General features: G+C 24.5%; 1 protein-coding gene across 1 annotated transcript; it reads right to left on the bottom strand.

Annotated features, from left to right (window-relative positions):
• Positions 1-348: 348 nt before the first annotated feature.
• LOC112637375 lies at positions 349-15,599 on the bottom strand. Its single transcript, XM_025406970.1, has 10 exons — positions 15,432-15,599; positions 9,991-10,139; positions 7,692-7,892; positions 7,168-7,542; positions 6,223-6,510; positions 5,290-5,323; positions 5,050-5,180; positions 3,633-3,869; positions 890-1,032; positions 349-567 (listed from the first exon to the last, which is right to left on the bottom strand). Exons 2-10 carry the CDS (start codon positions 10,066-10,068, stop codon positions 480-482), a joined length of 1,575 nt encoding a protein of 524 aa, XP_025262755.1. The 5' UTR covers positions 10,069-10,139; positions 15,432-15,599; the 3' UTR covers positions 349-479.
• Between the last annotated feature and the right edge of the window lie 1,094 nt (positions 15,600-16,693).

The following is a 16,693-nucleotide window of genomic DNA, read 5'->3' as shown; positions in this document are numbered from 1 at the left end:
CTTTCCGTTTACGCTTTTTTTATATAGTGTATCTTAACTTCTATATATCTTTTTATCATAATTATGATTTTTGTAGTATTATAAATATTGGAATGAATATACATTAACAAAACTATTAGTCCTGACAATGTGGGGAACAGGAAATCATCTAAAATCGATCCGGCACAGAAAGTCATCTAAAATTGATTCGGCATGGAACGTGTTAAGAGAATACGCGAACAGATAATTATTATGATATCAACTTTGATATTCGTATACATATATCTTGACAATTCAAATCAAAATATCTAAAGAATTAAACAATTTTTTATTGCTTATTTTAATTAATATTAATATTTTTTCACATTTTTTCATAAATGTTACATATAGCTTGTTTCGTGATACCGCTGAATGTAATGAAACAATTATAATTAATACTTATATGTAAAAATGGTAAATTGTATAGATCTATAATTAAATAGCTATTCAACTAATTATATTTAAAATACAACAATCTTCAATCTTTTTCGAATCTCGTCCTTTGTCTCCTTTGGTACATATGGATTTTTTAATGGATCTGCATTTAGTCTACAAACATAAAAAAGAAAGAAAAAAACAGATTAATATTGCATCACTACATACATACGCACACTCATATATATATATATATATATATATATATATATAAGATTACTATTAGATTAGATTAATATTAGATTAATATCAAATACGTAAAATAATGCCACTTTTTACTATTAGATTTTATATTTAATGGATTAATTTTATATTTAATTTCAACAAATTTTCGATTATAAAATTGTTACAATAATATATATATATTTCTTAATAATTTTATTAATATATATATCTGTTGCAATTATTCCAAATTAAACATTTCCAAAAGATTTACCTATAAAACGATGGTGCATTAGCACAATTAACATTGTACCACCAATCGCATGCAAATTCATGTTGATTAAAAAGTGTTCCATTGGTACATAAGAAGGAAGCACCCTGATGTCCTTCACGTCCATCGTGACAAATGTGATATGCCTACAATAATATTAGTTTGATATACATAAAATTAAATACATAAAATTAAAAATTACATAAATATTTGAAAACAGGATTTTGATAGATTTAATAATGTGTTTGATACATTTAATAAGTGTTTTCTTTTTTTAGCATTTATAATTTTGATGTTTATATACAAAATTATTCGGTATAAATTAATAGAATCAAAAGATAATAATTTATTGTTATATAAATATGATAATTAAGAAATTAATACGAAACATGTTGTGAAAGTTTGGTAAAAATATTTAACACGATATAGTAAAAAGAAATAAATCTTAAGAAAATATAGAGGAAGAGAATGATATTCTTGAGGAGGAAAGTTTAGCTCTGGAAATCAAGTTACGATGCATGACGAAACATTTTAGTCACGTAATGACATTTATATACATTTATGACATACACATTTACATATACGTTATGACATTTATATACATTTATTGCATTTTATTATTTATATAGAAATTAGCAATAACTTATTTTGTTATATTTTCATGATAATTATCGTTTTCACGCTTTATATTATATAAATGCAAACATCAAAGGTAATATAATTTATTCAAAGTGTACAATATCTTCTTCAAAATGTTAAAAATTGTTAAATAAAGGCAAAATTACATTGCGCATACATTTGATACATTGAGAGAGGTTGAATCAAGCTCAATTATGACAACAATTTGCCGAGACTGTTCTCTTATAGAGTTTGTCTTTCACCAATGCAAGATTGGTCCTTATTCCCGCATTGCCTTGAAGTTTTAATAATGCCAGCCTGTTCTCTTACATAATAAATCCGTTCTACTTCGTCCGTTCATGTTACATTAAAATCAGTGATTTTTTCTTACTTTGAAAACAGCGTCATCAGTTTTGTATAGAAATTTAGCAAAGTGCGTAACACGCAAAAGCATTTTATAAATATATTGTTAAAAGTATATACAAAAATGGAAGTAAGGAAGAGAGAGCAATATGTTAATAAGTTATTTTCAACATGTACATGACATTCTAGTTAAGAAAAGAAAATATTTTCATTATAATTTTATGGATAGTTTATTAAAAAAAACATTCGATGATTTTGAGATATCCTGTATATATATATATATATATATATATATATATATATATATACAGGATACATATACATACTCTATATATATATATATATATACAGGATACATATATATATATATATATATATATATATATAGAGAGAGAGAGAGAGAGAGAGAGATGTAAAGAAGCAAAATGCTGATGATGATAATATAATGTAGTGATTAAATTAAGATGCACAAATATTCAGTAATAAAGAAATACGGAGATAAAAAATACTTTTTGCATTGATTTTTTAAAATTAAAATTGAAAAAAGGAAAAAAAATAGGTTATATGTAATTATATATAATATTATGATATGATGATGATGATGAGAGTTATTAATTAACAATCATGATGTACAAATATTTAAGAATAAAGCAATATAAAAATAAAGAATACTTCCTGTATTGGTTTTCGTTTGTTTGAAGAAAGAAGAAACAGTTGTTGGTATGTAATTATAAAATTAATTATATATAATTATACATATATAAAATATTGTATAATCTAATTAATAACATGAAAGGAACTGATAAAGAATTGCATTATTGTACATAATGTATCTACAATAAGTTTCATTCCATACATAATTATATATTTAAATATATTTATGTATATAATTATATTATTCATATATTTATATACAGAAAGAAGAATTAAATGGTATGCGCATACCGTACGCGTTCTTTAATATTTTATTTATCGAAATAAATGTATTTGATTTAATATTTATTGCTCTCTATATTTTTATAAAAGATAAGTAACACCAAATTTTTCTTTTGTAGATATTTTCAAGATGAAAGAATTATTAAAATTTTTGTAATGAAGATACATATAGCAAAATTTGAGAAAATCAATAGTAGAATTAACTGTGTATAAAGCATTAATTTTACTACTGATCTTTTAATTTTAGTTTTAAAACTTGTTAAATATAAAATATAAATAAATAAAGAAAAAAAGTATCTATACAGGATGTCAGGGCAATCTCTTCCCAAAAAAAGCTCTTGTAACTTATCTCGAGAGTTTTTCAAAACACCATAATAAAGTATTTTTTTCACGGAGTACTTTTTGAGATATGAAGAAATAATCTCTTAATTTTACATAAATCATAAAATATCTAATAAAATATTTATTTTTCGATTATCTTACTTTAATACTTTTATGTACAAAATAGTAAGAGGAATCAATTGGTGTAAAGAAAACACATAATTGTTTCGAAGAAAAAATATATAATTTGCAATTAACAATTAGCAAAATGAATATTTTACTAGACATTTTATGATTTATATAAAAATTAAAAAATTATTTCAAACTTTATAACCCAAAAAGTACTCGATAAAAAAATACTTTATTATGTTTTGAAAAGCTCTCGAGGTAAGTTACAAGAGTTTTTTTGGGAATAGATTGCCCTGACACTCTGTATATGTGTATATATATATATATATATATATATATATATATATATGTATGTATGTATGTATATATAAATATGTACCTGACAACCAGTTTCTACATTTGCGTACATTCCTGGTATAATCGGAACATATGCGCAAGAAAAACTTGTAGGCGGCACTACATGGTAAATGGGATAATCCACTCCAGGAATTCCAGGAATTTTGCTCAAGTCCTGCTCTTTCTTCAACTCTTCTTTTACAACAATGGGTCGGCGAAATCCTACTACTGGTTGAAAATTTTGATACTCATCGTAATAATCATCCACCGGTACTTGTTTCTAATCCATTTATAAAAATTGATAGAAATCTGTCATTAACATTATTGACAAAGCACAATAACATGAGGTATAAAGTATAAAAAATATTCACAGGGACATTTAAAATTGAAAATTGAAATATAAAGTTAGATTGATAAAATTGTGTGTGTATATATATATATATATATATAGTAAAAAATAAGTTTTTTCCGAGAGAGGGGGGGAGAGGGAGGGGAGAGAGAGGGGAGAGAGAGGGGAGAGAGAGAGAGAGAGAGAGAGAGATTAGATCACATATAATTCGCTTTTTTTCATAGTTTAGAAAAAGTTTGTTAAATTCAGTAGAGTGTAACGAACCTTCACGAAATATTGCCTTGATTTATCCAAAGCCAAGAATGTTCTTCATACTATTTTTACTTTTCATATTATGAAAGAAATTAATTTAATTCAATCAACTTAATTTAAACTTTTTTCTAAAGATAAAAAATTATTATGTACAAGATTACATGAGGTATTGATGAATTTCGAAACGCATATACATATAGTGTAATGTAATATGTGTGTGTATTTTATATATATATATATATATATATATATATATATATGTCATTGTTAATAACAAATATTACTTATTGTTAGTTATTTTTAATTCTATCTACGTATGAATCGTAATATATATTGCAAAAATATATAATCACACTTACGATTAGTAATATTTCATACTTCACAATTTGATAAGTTATTTTACACATATTACACAATTACACATCAATACAATTATTTAGCAATAATCAATAATCTACAAAAGAAGAAACACTTATTTATTAAAACATTTTCAATTTTTTTTAAACATTTGCAAGGCATAAGAATTTCCAAAATTAATATCTTTTTAAATCAAAACTAAATAATATTTTATAAGGTAATTTCTGTGAAATAAATTTGTCTCAGAGATATTCCTTATCATATTGTTATAACACATTGTACATTGTACACATTGTACCTTATCATATTGTTATAACACACATATTACATTAAAATTTTAGAAAGGAATGCACAATATAAGTAAAAAGATTGCTTTAAATAAAAAACTATATGTTAGAATTGTTCAATAGATATAGCTTAAATTTTAGATATTGTATATTTTCTAAGAAATTTATACAACAAAGTATTATTTTTGTTTAGTAGAATTGAGATGTATACATACCTGTACGATAGCCGAACAGAACGTTACCAGTATGGTGGCGAACAAAACGGAAAGGATATCTTGCCAATTTCTTAGCATGTCTGCACTGAGTTTGAATATGAACGAAACTGGACCCAGTTTCAGTTGCGTTGCTAGATATATGAGAAATTATGTCACATAGAGAAAGAGAAAGTCTAAACTACACGTAACACAAGACATCGAGCCCCTTCCATTAATAAGATGCACATCAGTTAATCGTACAACAAAAATTTAGATGACTGTCGAAACTATGTTGCTGACGATTATTAATGATATTCGACGTAATTTAATGAATTATAAATAAATGTATAAAACGAAATTTTGTCTAATTTATTCTTTAATACAAGATACTGATGCTAATATTATTATAAGAGAAAATAAATCTTTTATTTCGCTAGAAAACTAAAAATCTGATGTTTTAATTACATATATATTTTTTGCTAATTTTTACGTAAGTCAAAAACTGCAGACAGTTCCAGCGTTTTTTTGTAAAAAGCAGATCGTAATATTTAATCATAAATACTATCAGTAAAATTTAATGCGATGGAATATTGCAATATTTAATATATACCTATTATATAGACTTTATAGCAAAATACATGTTGTATAAATTTTATAGCAAAAGTAAAAACAGCATTTTCTTTCTCATAAGAGATATATTTTTTATATAACTTTTTATATAATTATTATTATATTTTACAATTATAATTTACATATATGTATATATATATACATACATACATATATATATATATATATATATATATATATACATAAAATACACTTTCCAAAAAGAAATTTTATATTTTTAAATTTATCATGTAAATGTGAGTAAAATGTTTCTTGTGCATTGAAATATGCAGTTTGAAATACTTACATAATAGGAGAATAAAGTAATATAACATAATTGAATAAAAATCTCTTTAAATCTTTTGGACGATTTAGAATATCTTGTATATATATATATATATATATATATATATATATATATATATATATATAACATTTAATTCGAAGAGTTTTACTTTAGTTAAAATTTAAAATTTTTGTCTATTTATATCCTTCATTTAATTTAAGTTTGTAATTTAGAGATCTCATTTTTTTTATTTGGAAGATAAAATGCATGAAAAATATAAAAGGAAAGCTAAGTTAGGCTTCGCTAAGGCGAGTTAGTTTTACTTGACAGTTGGTTTCGATGTTGATGAATTTTTCCTTCTTCTCAAGGCAAGAAAAACTGGTTTCTGGTATACTTGCATAAGCAGAATTGTGAAAATTAGCGATATTCGAGATGACTTTTTGATAAAGTATTGGCGAAAGTTTCAAATCCTGATACCTTCGAACTTGGTGATGCTCTTGATGATTCATGTTGCCACTTTTTGAGCTTACATGTCTCAAAGATCGTTTATGAAATTTATTAAGGAATCCTTGATAATCCTCGATAATCTATTAAAGAATGTGTCATTATTAGTTTAAAATAATACGCAACAATTGGCAATATGCGTGCGCGCGTGCGCAATAAATATAAAGAAATTGTATAAAGAAATATAAAATACTATAATATATTATAATATAGTATACTATAGTATACTATAATATATACTATATTATATAATACTATATTAATATATTATGTAGTACATTCTTCCATTATTATATTATTTAAAACTATATGCTATATTATATAAATGAACAATATATGTGTGTATCTATTATAATAAATATGATGCTTACAAAAAAATTGATTAAAGTAAAGCAATAGAAATTTTAAAATATTTAATCGAGAATGCACATAATCCAATATTTTTTACAGATTTAAGATACTTTACAAATAATAATTTTATGCTTTATATACAACATGATTAATTATTTAAATACTTATTCATAAAAAATGCATCATGGTTTGTATTTAAATATAAAAATTTTATTATGATACATATATAAAATTTTTACATTTAAGTTAAAAATTTAATGTTAAATTCACACACACACATAAATATATTCATATTCAGACACATATATTCATACATATATATAGGATTAACATTTTATAGAAGATAGAATTGTAATACGATAAAAGTAATTATTAATATAAGACATTACCTGATGCGAATTGAAGAGTGCGATGTTATTAACAAAATAATCATTAAATGGTTCGTATACGGTATCCCAATCATAACTCAAGCTCCAGCTTGGTAAATTAAACAAATCTTTATTAATCGGTAGAATTAAAGGTGTTATAATAGACTTGTAAATATCCGATTTGACAGGTGGTACAATTGGTACAAATTGTCTATAATTCGAATAGATCTGTGGCTTTGGATAACTTCGGAGTTTAACGTTTTCGAAATTGTTCGACATTTGGTAATTTGTGTGCATAAACGGTCTTCGTATAATGTAAGTTGTATCGATGGTTTTCGGATGATTATAAGACTGGCCTTCCGGCGATACATATCGACCGTCTGATGTTAGATAAACCTTGATTAGAATCAATGAATCATTAACTATGTGAAATTTATATTAAAATCTAATAAAATAATTAAAGGTAATAGTTCGAAATATTTGATAAAAACTTATATTTTGTAATTAACGTATTATTTTGTAATTAATAATATATACAAACATGCCTTAATTATTTCTGTTGGCATTCTTTGATCGGAATGAGGATGTTTATGAACGTGCCGAGCATCTAAGACGATACCATCCGGTATAGTAATACCTTCTTTGTTTAATCGATTTAACGCCAAGCGATCTGTTTTGAAAGCTTCATCTGGAATCTTACCACCCAATGCTGGTAGCACTTGCTCTCGAAAAATCTGCCGCTTTTGCTGCAACGACCATTTTCCTCAATTAAACATAAAATTTAATAAGACTGATAATAATGTCTATTCATAATTTTGATGATAATATAATGCAAAATGCGATATTTACAATTATTATTTATATTAATTCGACAATAGATTATGCAATATTATACATTATACATTGAAAAATTATACATTGAAAAATATTAATTACTTTATAACTTCAAAATATCATACATCAATAATTATTTAACGTTCTATATACATGAGTTAATAAATAAACGATAAACATGAGTTTTATGCGCTGATATGCGCACTTTTTGAGATAAACATGTGATATTAATAATCTTTCCGCTATTTTCACTAATTATACACGATTATATCATCTTTCGATTTGATTTTCCATGACAACTATGTGCGCGCGCGTACGTATATGTACATACGCATATATATACGCATAATAGAGTTACGTTCCAAAACTGTTTTTAGTGGAAACGGAAGGTAAATGAAGGGAAACAGCCAAAGCCGCATGAGGAAAACGAGAGTAATCCAGTTTTGGAACGCACTGGGGAAAAAAAGAAACTATTATAGCTCTCCTTTCCTCTCTAAAGGTTTCTTTATGAAGGCCATTACTGTTAACTTGCGCTCAACCAGCGAATACTGAAATTTCAACTGGGTTTCGTATTTTATTGAACAAAAGTAAATGTTCTTTATTAAGTTTTATAGGATGACGATTTGTTGCATTTATTACGGATACAAAAATCTCTATTTCAAATTTAAATATAATGGAAATGTTATCAATTTTTGAATTCGCACTTTCCACTTTTGCCTCCATTTTTATTTCTTCTAGTTTACTCGCATAAAATGTAGATGAAAATTTTACTCGAATGAAGGAAACACGAACGTTTCCTCTCAGTTTTGGAACGCTTTCAAGTTATCAATCGGAAATGCTCAGCGGTTTCGAAACGGCCATCGAGTAAAATTTTCCTCGTAAAGTACGTTTTGGAACATATCCTAAGTAAATGAAAAAATGATTAACACATTCTTTCTTTAAATTATTTTAAAATGTTTTACACGATAATTATGTAATCGTGTTTTAAGTAATATTATAAGTACATGTGACAGTTTTGAGAATAATCTAATATTATGCGCAGGGAATGTAATTTAAAAAATTACATATAAAATCCACAATATACAAAAACACGTACAATTTATTATATAAATAATTTGGATCTTAGATAATTTGGAATTATCTGAGGCAAATGTATAATACTGGATGTATATAAATGTCAAAATCAAATTTATATAATGCGTTAACAGAGTCGAATAAATAAAAAAAAGGTTTTTATATAAACCTAAAGTACAAAAATGCTTTATTAAAGAGTTATATAAGTTTTCAAAGAGATAAACGGGCAAAATTGTTTTGATAATATTATTAGATTCTTAAATTAACTATATTAAGTGGAATTGCTGATTCAGAAACAAATAATTTGCAATTATTATTATTATCTTGATCTATATAATCTCTAGACTTCTATCATATGTCTGATTCTATTATTTAATTTTTTCAATATCAGATTCTGATATTTGGGTCGCTATGATTTTATTTTTGCAATTATAATAAACAATAACGTTTTCTTTTAATTATGCAACATGCATATATTAGATATTCAACCTAACAAGTTACAAAAACAAGTTATAAGTTATAAGAATAAAATTATAAGTTACAAGTTATAAGAATAAAATTTTATTCACCTACTTTTAAACTCTTATAATTTATAATTTTTTAATAAAACATATTTGAACATAAGTTTATATAAACTTTTTTTATTTAAATTTTCACATAAACTTTTTTCAACTCTATTAATACATATTATATAAATTTAATTCTGATTTTTATTGATACTTCGTATACATGTGTATATATTATTATGCAATACATTAATGTAGCGTGATTAAATTGTAGAGATTAATTAGGCTCGAAAATTGTAAATGTTTAAACTGCATATAAATAGTGCATGTTGTCACGTTTTTTAATTCAACTTGTCGCTCTAATTTTACTTGTTATTGAGAGAAAGCATAAAAAAAATGGTTTCTAAAAAGTGCTTATTTGGTATCTAACCTTTTCTGCTTTAATATGCCCCGACAAAATCGTGATTGCTAGCAGCAATCGATACCAGTATCTTTGTTTAATCTTCATAATGATGAAAATTTTATTTGATGTTTGCAATTATGTTGTCGCCCGCATCCTTCTAATGTGATTATTTTGATCTGTAATGTAAAACATGTTTTATAAAATTTGTTTGATATTTTTTAATTATATTTTTTATATAATTCGCTATAGAACAATATTCCAAAATTATCTTTTTATTGTTTAAAATTAAAACTGAAAATCTTCTAAGCAATATTATCATTACTTCTTTTGCTGTTCAAACATGGAGTTTATACATATATGCAAAATGGCCGAGGCATTCATTCCTTAAATTTTATGAAATATGCATAGATTACACATAAGATAATTTATGTTCGTAAATAAATTTTTATGTGTGTGTGTGTGTGTAATATAATAATAAAATACAAATATATATACATATATATACATAAATATATATATATATATAAAATTGTATATATATATATATATATATTTGTATTTTTATTTAAGACATTCATGTCTTGATTTATAATTGTAATTTTTTTAAAAATTATATAAAAATAATAATATTTATAAGAATATGAATTGTTATAATAGAATATTCAATTCTCTATTCTTAACAGTTTTTTAAAGAAAACTTTTCAACTTAATCGTACTATAATAAATTGATAACAAAACTTTTTTTTAGAAAGTTAGTATTCAATTTTATAAAAGAATTGTGGTAAGAGGTATCCTGCGATGTTCAATTTGTCTTCAATAATAAATTACTTCATACACAATAAAAATATATAATTTATCCAGCTGTCATTATATATTTGAATTCCAAATCTCGCAATATGGTATGATTCGAGACGTTTAATTCAAGTAACCGGCATCTATACGCGCGACCGTTACAATCACTGACCATTTTCTTTTAGCCTTGATCTAATTATGTTCTCGAGATAAATTATTGCAATCTTCTCTATTTCGACTCTCACATAACGGCGGAGATATAACGGTGGATAAATATGCAAAAATGAGAGATTACTAAAAATATCATGATTCTCTACCAATTTTGCATTATTGCGCATATATTAAATTTTCAAATAGTTTCTAAACAATTTAATTCTTTATTAAATATTCAACATATTTGAATGCAAAATTCAAACAAAGACGGAATTTTTATTATTATATTTTTGTTTTCAGCTCGCATTTATTTTTTTTTCTAAAAGTATAAAAGAAGTCTTATTACATTATATATATAATAAAAATTTATACTATAGCTAAATTATAAAGCTAAAATATTTTTTCATAGAAAGATTTAAATTTGTTTTCAAAATTGTATTAAAAATAAATTAAATTTCGTTTTCAAAATTGTATTAAAAATAAACTTTTTGTCAAATTAAAGAGTGAAAGCTTAATTAAACTATTCTTCACTTTTACTTAATTTTGATAATTAAATAGAATTTATTAATATAATATATTTCGCTGTCTTTTTTAGACAACGCCAGACTTTTCTTTCGAATTATTTCCGGTACCGTGGTAGCACGTATTATTTTATTATATGTACATATATAAGATAACGTACATTAATGTGTATGTGTTTGTGTCTGTGTGTGTGAGTTATATGATATTAATTTTATGTTCTTTTGTAGTTATTATATATTTAGCATATATATTACATATCAGTATCGCTTCATTACTGATAAGAAATAAATATATAAGAAATAACGAATTAAAGTAAAGAAATAAAATTAACATTACAATTTCCACTAAGTTTTTAGAATTTAGGATTGTATAATAACATAAAATTAACACAATATCACTTCCGCCTGATATCGCAATTATATTGTTTAATAATTTCTGTGACAATTATCATACAATAGTAAGATAAAATATCCGTCTGATAAAAAAACTATTAGGTATAAAGAATATATGTATAAGTACATATTACTTCAAATTGAATTCTTTTCGCATTTAAATTGAATTCTATACAAACAAGAAAAACAATTTAAAATTAAAAAATTTGATGATTAATACATAATACTCCAGGTAGCAGAGTGACGTCAAAAGACATCTTAATAACGTTTTAATGATGTCATTGTATGTCATTAAGATATCTGGAGACATCATTTTGCTACCTGGGTACGTTTTTTAGCGCTACGCATTTTACAGTTGCAAAAATATATTTAATTTTAAAATAAATATACAATGGCAGTCATCACTAATGAAAGTAGTTGAAAGGATCCATTCTCTTAACATTAATTTTCAAGTGGCAAACAAACGATTCATTATCAATGATGCTATGTTATTATATGGATAGACTTAATTTCAACATCTGTCACAGTCGAGTGAATTTGTTCATGAGATCGCATTCACCTTTCTTTCCAATGAAAGTCCTACGTGATACTTTTATCTGTATTTGGTACATTTATATTTAATTATTTTTCTCCCCAAAAACATTGACAGTGTCAAATATTGTTTCATTTTATATATAATTCCAGATGATTTTACGCATCGTGCGAATTTTAATACGTCATTAAACTAGATGCGTTATTAAACTGTCATAGATTTTGTATGTTGATAAATCTTTTTTGCATTATAATATTCTAGTCATAAGATTTAACTGAATAGACTTTACGATATAATGTAATTTTTTTCGTTTGAATTAATATTAACATTTTATAAATAATAAACATTTCATGAATTCCATACTTCATATAAAAAAATTGTATCTGCTGGAGAAAAAATGCTTCTCTCTCCGTAGACATATTATACTTGATAAAAATTTATTATTATTAATATACTTGATAAAAATTTATTATTATTAATATATAAAATCAACAAAATCAATTTATTATTATTAATATATAAAATCAACAAAAATACATTTATTTTCGTTGTTAGATTAGATTCAATACTTTTTGAAAAGAAAAGCGAAGCAGACAATTGCTATATATTATATATCATATTAAAAATATGTATCACAGCACAACAAAGACGCCATTCTAGTACATGCTTAATAATTGTAAACTTTATTATATTATATCTCATTTAGCAATAGAAAAAAGCATGAAGGCGACATGTTAGCATCATAAGAAGAAAATTTACAATGATTTTACGTGTCGACGAGTTGAGAGTTGACGGATCTCAATAATTGGCTAGCTAAATAGAGTTCTTAATAAATTTAAATTAATTATTTTAAATTATTTTAAATTTAAATTAATTATTTTAAATTTGGTTTACATTATAAAAAAAAAGTTTTTATTTTCATTCTATTATTTGTGCTCTACAATCATTTTATTAGGTAACGTTTTTATAAAAAAATTGTTGAAAAACCTATCAAGTAAGATTAAAAGAAATAAAGCAAAGATTATTAAAAATATATGTTTATATTCTGTTTTATTCGAATTAATTTAAGGACAAGTGTTTCCATTTCACAAAAAAATAAAGTTATGGGATTTTACAATCATTGCATAAATAAAGTTCTTAGAATAAACACATTCTATATTCGAAATATATTTTAAAGTAGATAGATAAATCTGTCGGATAGAATAGAAATTGTTTTTCATAATTTTTATTTATACAAATATGTAAGCTTAAATTTTACAAAATTTATGGTTCTTCAATATTTAGATTTTAATCTCACAAACATTTAATAATTGGACTCAAATTAACTTTGCGTGATAATATTATTTTCAAAAAGGACATATATATATAAAAATTTATTTTACTTTATAATCATGCTAAAGGAAGCTGTTTAAATAAAACATAAAAATAAATGTACGATATATCGCAATAATAAAGATGAATACGAATTAATATATAAAACAATTCACTGAGTCATTTAGGAAAAATGTTTGATAGCTAAATATAAACATTATTGAAATATTATTTAAATATTATTGAAACAATACCAATATAAAAATTGTTACAGTGTGAATTAAATAAAATCAAAGAGAAATATATTAAAGATAGATGGGAGTAAGAATATAAAATATTAAAATAAATTCATCAACGAATCATATCAAAATAATTGCATAAAACTGATAAATATTAAAAATTTACTTTAAAACAGTATACTTTTTTTGAAAATAAAGCGATAGAAAAAACATGCAAAAAACATATATTTATATAATTTAATAAGTTCTCAATATATTGATATAGACTTGATTTCTCCATTATAAGTTAAAGTAAAAGCGAATTTAAATTGCCTTTCGAGCGAAAGGATGAGCTGTTAGATTTTTCGTTCCATCACACAAGCATCAATGCGTTTGTATTAAATCATCCATCCGGATGTTCGTACCACCTAGATTCTTCGCGAGCACTTTCGCTTTCCCGCGATTGAGATTTTACGGGAACATGAGATACTACTAGAAGAATATATCTACATATACGCGTAATTGAAGAAAGTCGAAGAATTACATCGAGCCTTGGTGAATGGCTCTGCAATATACATATAATCAAGTATTTCATCTTCCAGCATAACTACTTATGTAATATTTCATCATATTAACTTATGAGATATTGAAAAATGTAACTTTAAATTCAAAATCTGTGCAAGAATTTCATATTAATATAATTTCTATTACGTCTATATTCTTCAAATCTAATAAAACCCAGTGATATAATGCATCATTAATTATCGTAATTATAGCAACAGCAGTCGAAGACATTATATTATAATATTGACAGAATCGCATTTGCATAAGTTTTTCATCATGTTATAATGTTTATTCCCATGATTACTATAATGGATTGGTAGTCATAAGAATAAACATACTTTTGTTAAATGTATCTGTAATAACCATGTAAAAATTTTTAATTTTGACATTATTAAAAACTTGATACAAATAATTTCTACATTGTTTATTTTATTCTATATACAGTACATATTTTTTATTAGAATGAAAGACAATTTATCGTCATAAAATTAATTCACGAGGTATAAGTATACAGAAATTAAATGAAGGATATTATTCGCTTAGTACAAAAAAGTTTCTCTCATATTTCACCGCAATATAATTATACAATATATAAATATATGTGTAAAAATAATTTAAAGAAAAGATAACAGAAAACTGATCGGTAATTTTATTCCTTCAAAAAGAAATGTAATTTTACCGTCCGGTTCTTTTTTTTTTCTTCGTGGAAAACTAATCAGCCAGAAAACTATCCGATATACATATTTTAATTTTGCAGTAGAGGCACATAAATATATATGTAATATATTTTCTTTATAATATTTTTTCCTCGAAACAATTGAGTGCTTTTTAAGAAAAGGTAAAAGATAAACACAGAAATTATAAGCATGATATTATATAGAAAACATTGTAATATAACAATATAAAGGAAATGAAGAAATAATAGATAAAATATTAAAAGTAAATATCAAAAATAAATAGTAGATAGAATATCAAAACGCATACCTTGAAAGCACACAATAAACTTCCTAGCAGATTTGAAAAAATTACGCTGACTGCGAAAAATTGTGTTATTTACCGCATTTCGTTGCAAGAAATAAATTACTAGAAATAATTTTTGGTATAATAATTATCCTGAAAAAATTATTTCTAAAACGCACACTGTACAGCAAACAATTTTATTTAACCAAAAAGAAACCAAGTCAGGAAGTTGAAGAATGGTGAAGATGATACTGAGCACGTCGGTAAGAGTGTGCCTCGTGATATACTCGGGGAGGTTGAGTACGTAAGTCGAGTTTGAAACACTTTCACTAGACGATCGAGATAATCTATCGGTCAGAAAACTATCTGATATATTATATATAATTTTGCAGTGGAGGCACATAAATATATGTAATATATTTTTTTCATAATACCTTCTGGAAACAATTGAGTGCTTTATACCAAAAATATATGAAAAAGAGAGAGAGGAGGAGAAAGAGAAAGAGAGAGAGAGAGAGAGAAAGAGAAAGAGAAGGGGGAAGGCCATTCTATATTATATATATAATCTTATATATCCATTTCCGAGTTATTGTATATCTTAGATTTATAATACAGAATATTAAATAAAATAATTTAAGCGATGATTATTTATTTCTAATTAATCTGATTATATCCTAGATAGCAATCATACGTTATTTTGATGTTTCAAATTGGTCATTCACTGATTATTTTTGACATCATGAGTTGACGTTTTTATGACGTAAAAATGATAGTCCGACGTCACAGATTCTTGAGGTGATGACATGTATCGCATTTTGACATCATAAGATGTATTATATTTTGACGTCTTTTTCTTAGCATAATGTATCTAATTTGGTATTGTCGAATAAAACAAATTGACCGATTCGAGAGTACCATTGTACAATTACTACAGCCATTCTATTTTTCAAAAAAATCTCGGATCGACTAAACTGCTTTAATCGAAAACGCTGGAAAATATAAATATGGTAAGAAAATAGATCATAAGTATATTATATTTATTATTATATATTTTATTTAAACATAAATAAATTTACTTCTAATATCATATAAAATTTCAAAAAATAATGTTTTCCGTTGCCTGCGTTTTATAGAAAATATATTTTCCAATCAACTATTATAAAAAAATGTGCATTTTCTTGGCACTTTAATTACATTGAATTAATATAGCTAATGTTTTCACTGTGCGTTAATTTAATACACTTGAGTGGTTAAACAACATGAATCGTGCACAGATAAACGCATGC

Source organism: Camponotus floridanus, unplaced genomic scaffold (assembly GCF_003227725.1).
Source record: "Camponotus floridanus strain SB8 unplaced genomic scaffold, Cflo_v7.5 scaffold16, whole genome shotgun sequence".
NCBI lineage: Eukaryota > Metazoa > Arthropoda > Insecta > Hymenoptera > Formicidae > Camponotus > Camponotus floridanus.
The sequence above is the reverse complement of the archived record's forward strand: the minus strand, read 5'-3'. Positions and strand labels throughout refer to the sequence as shown.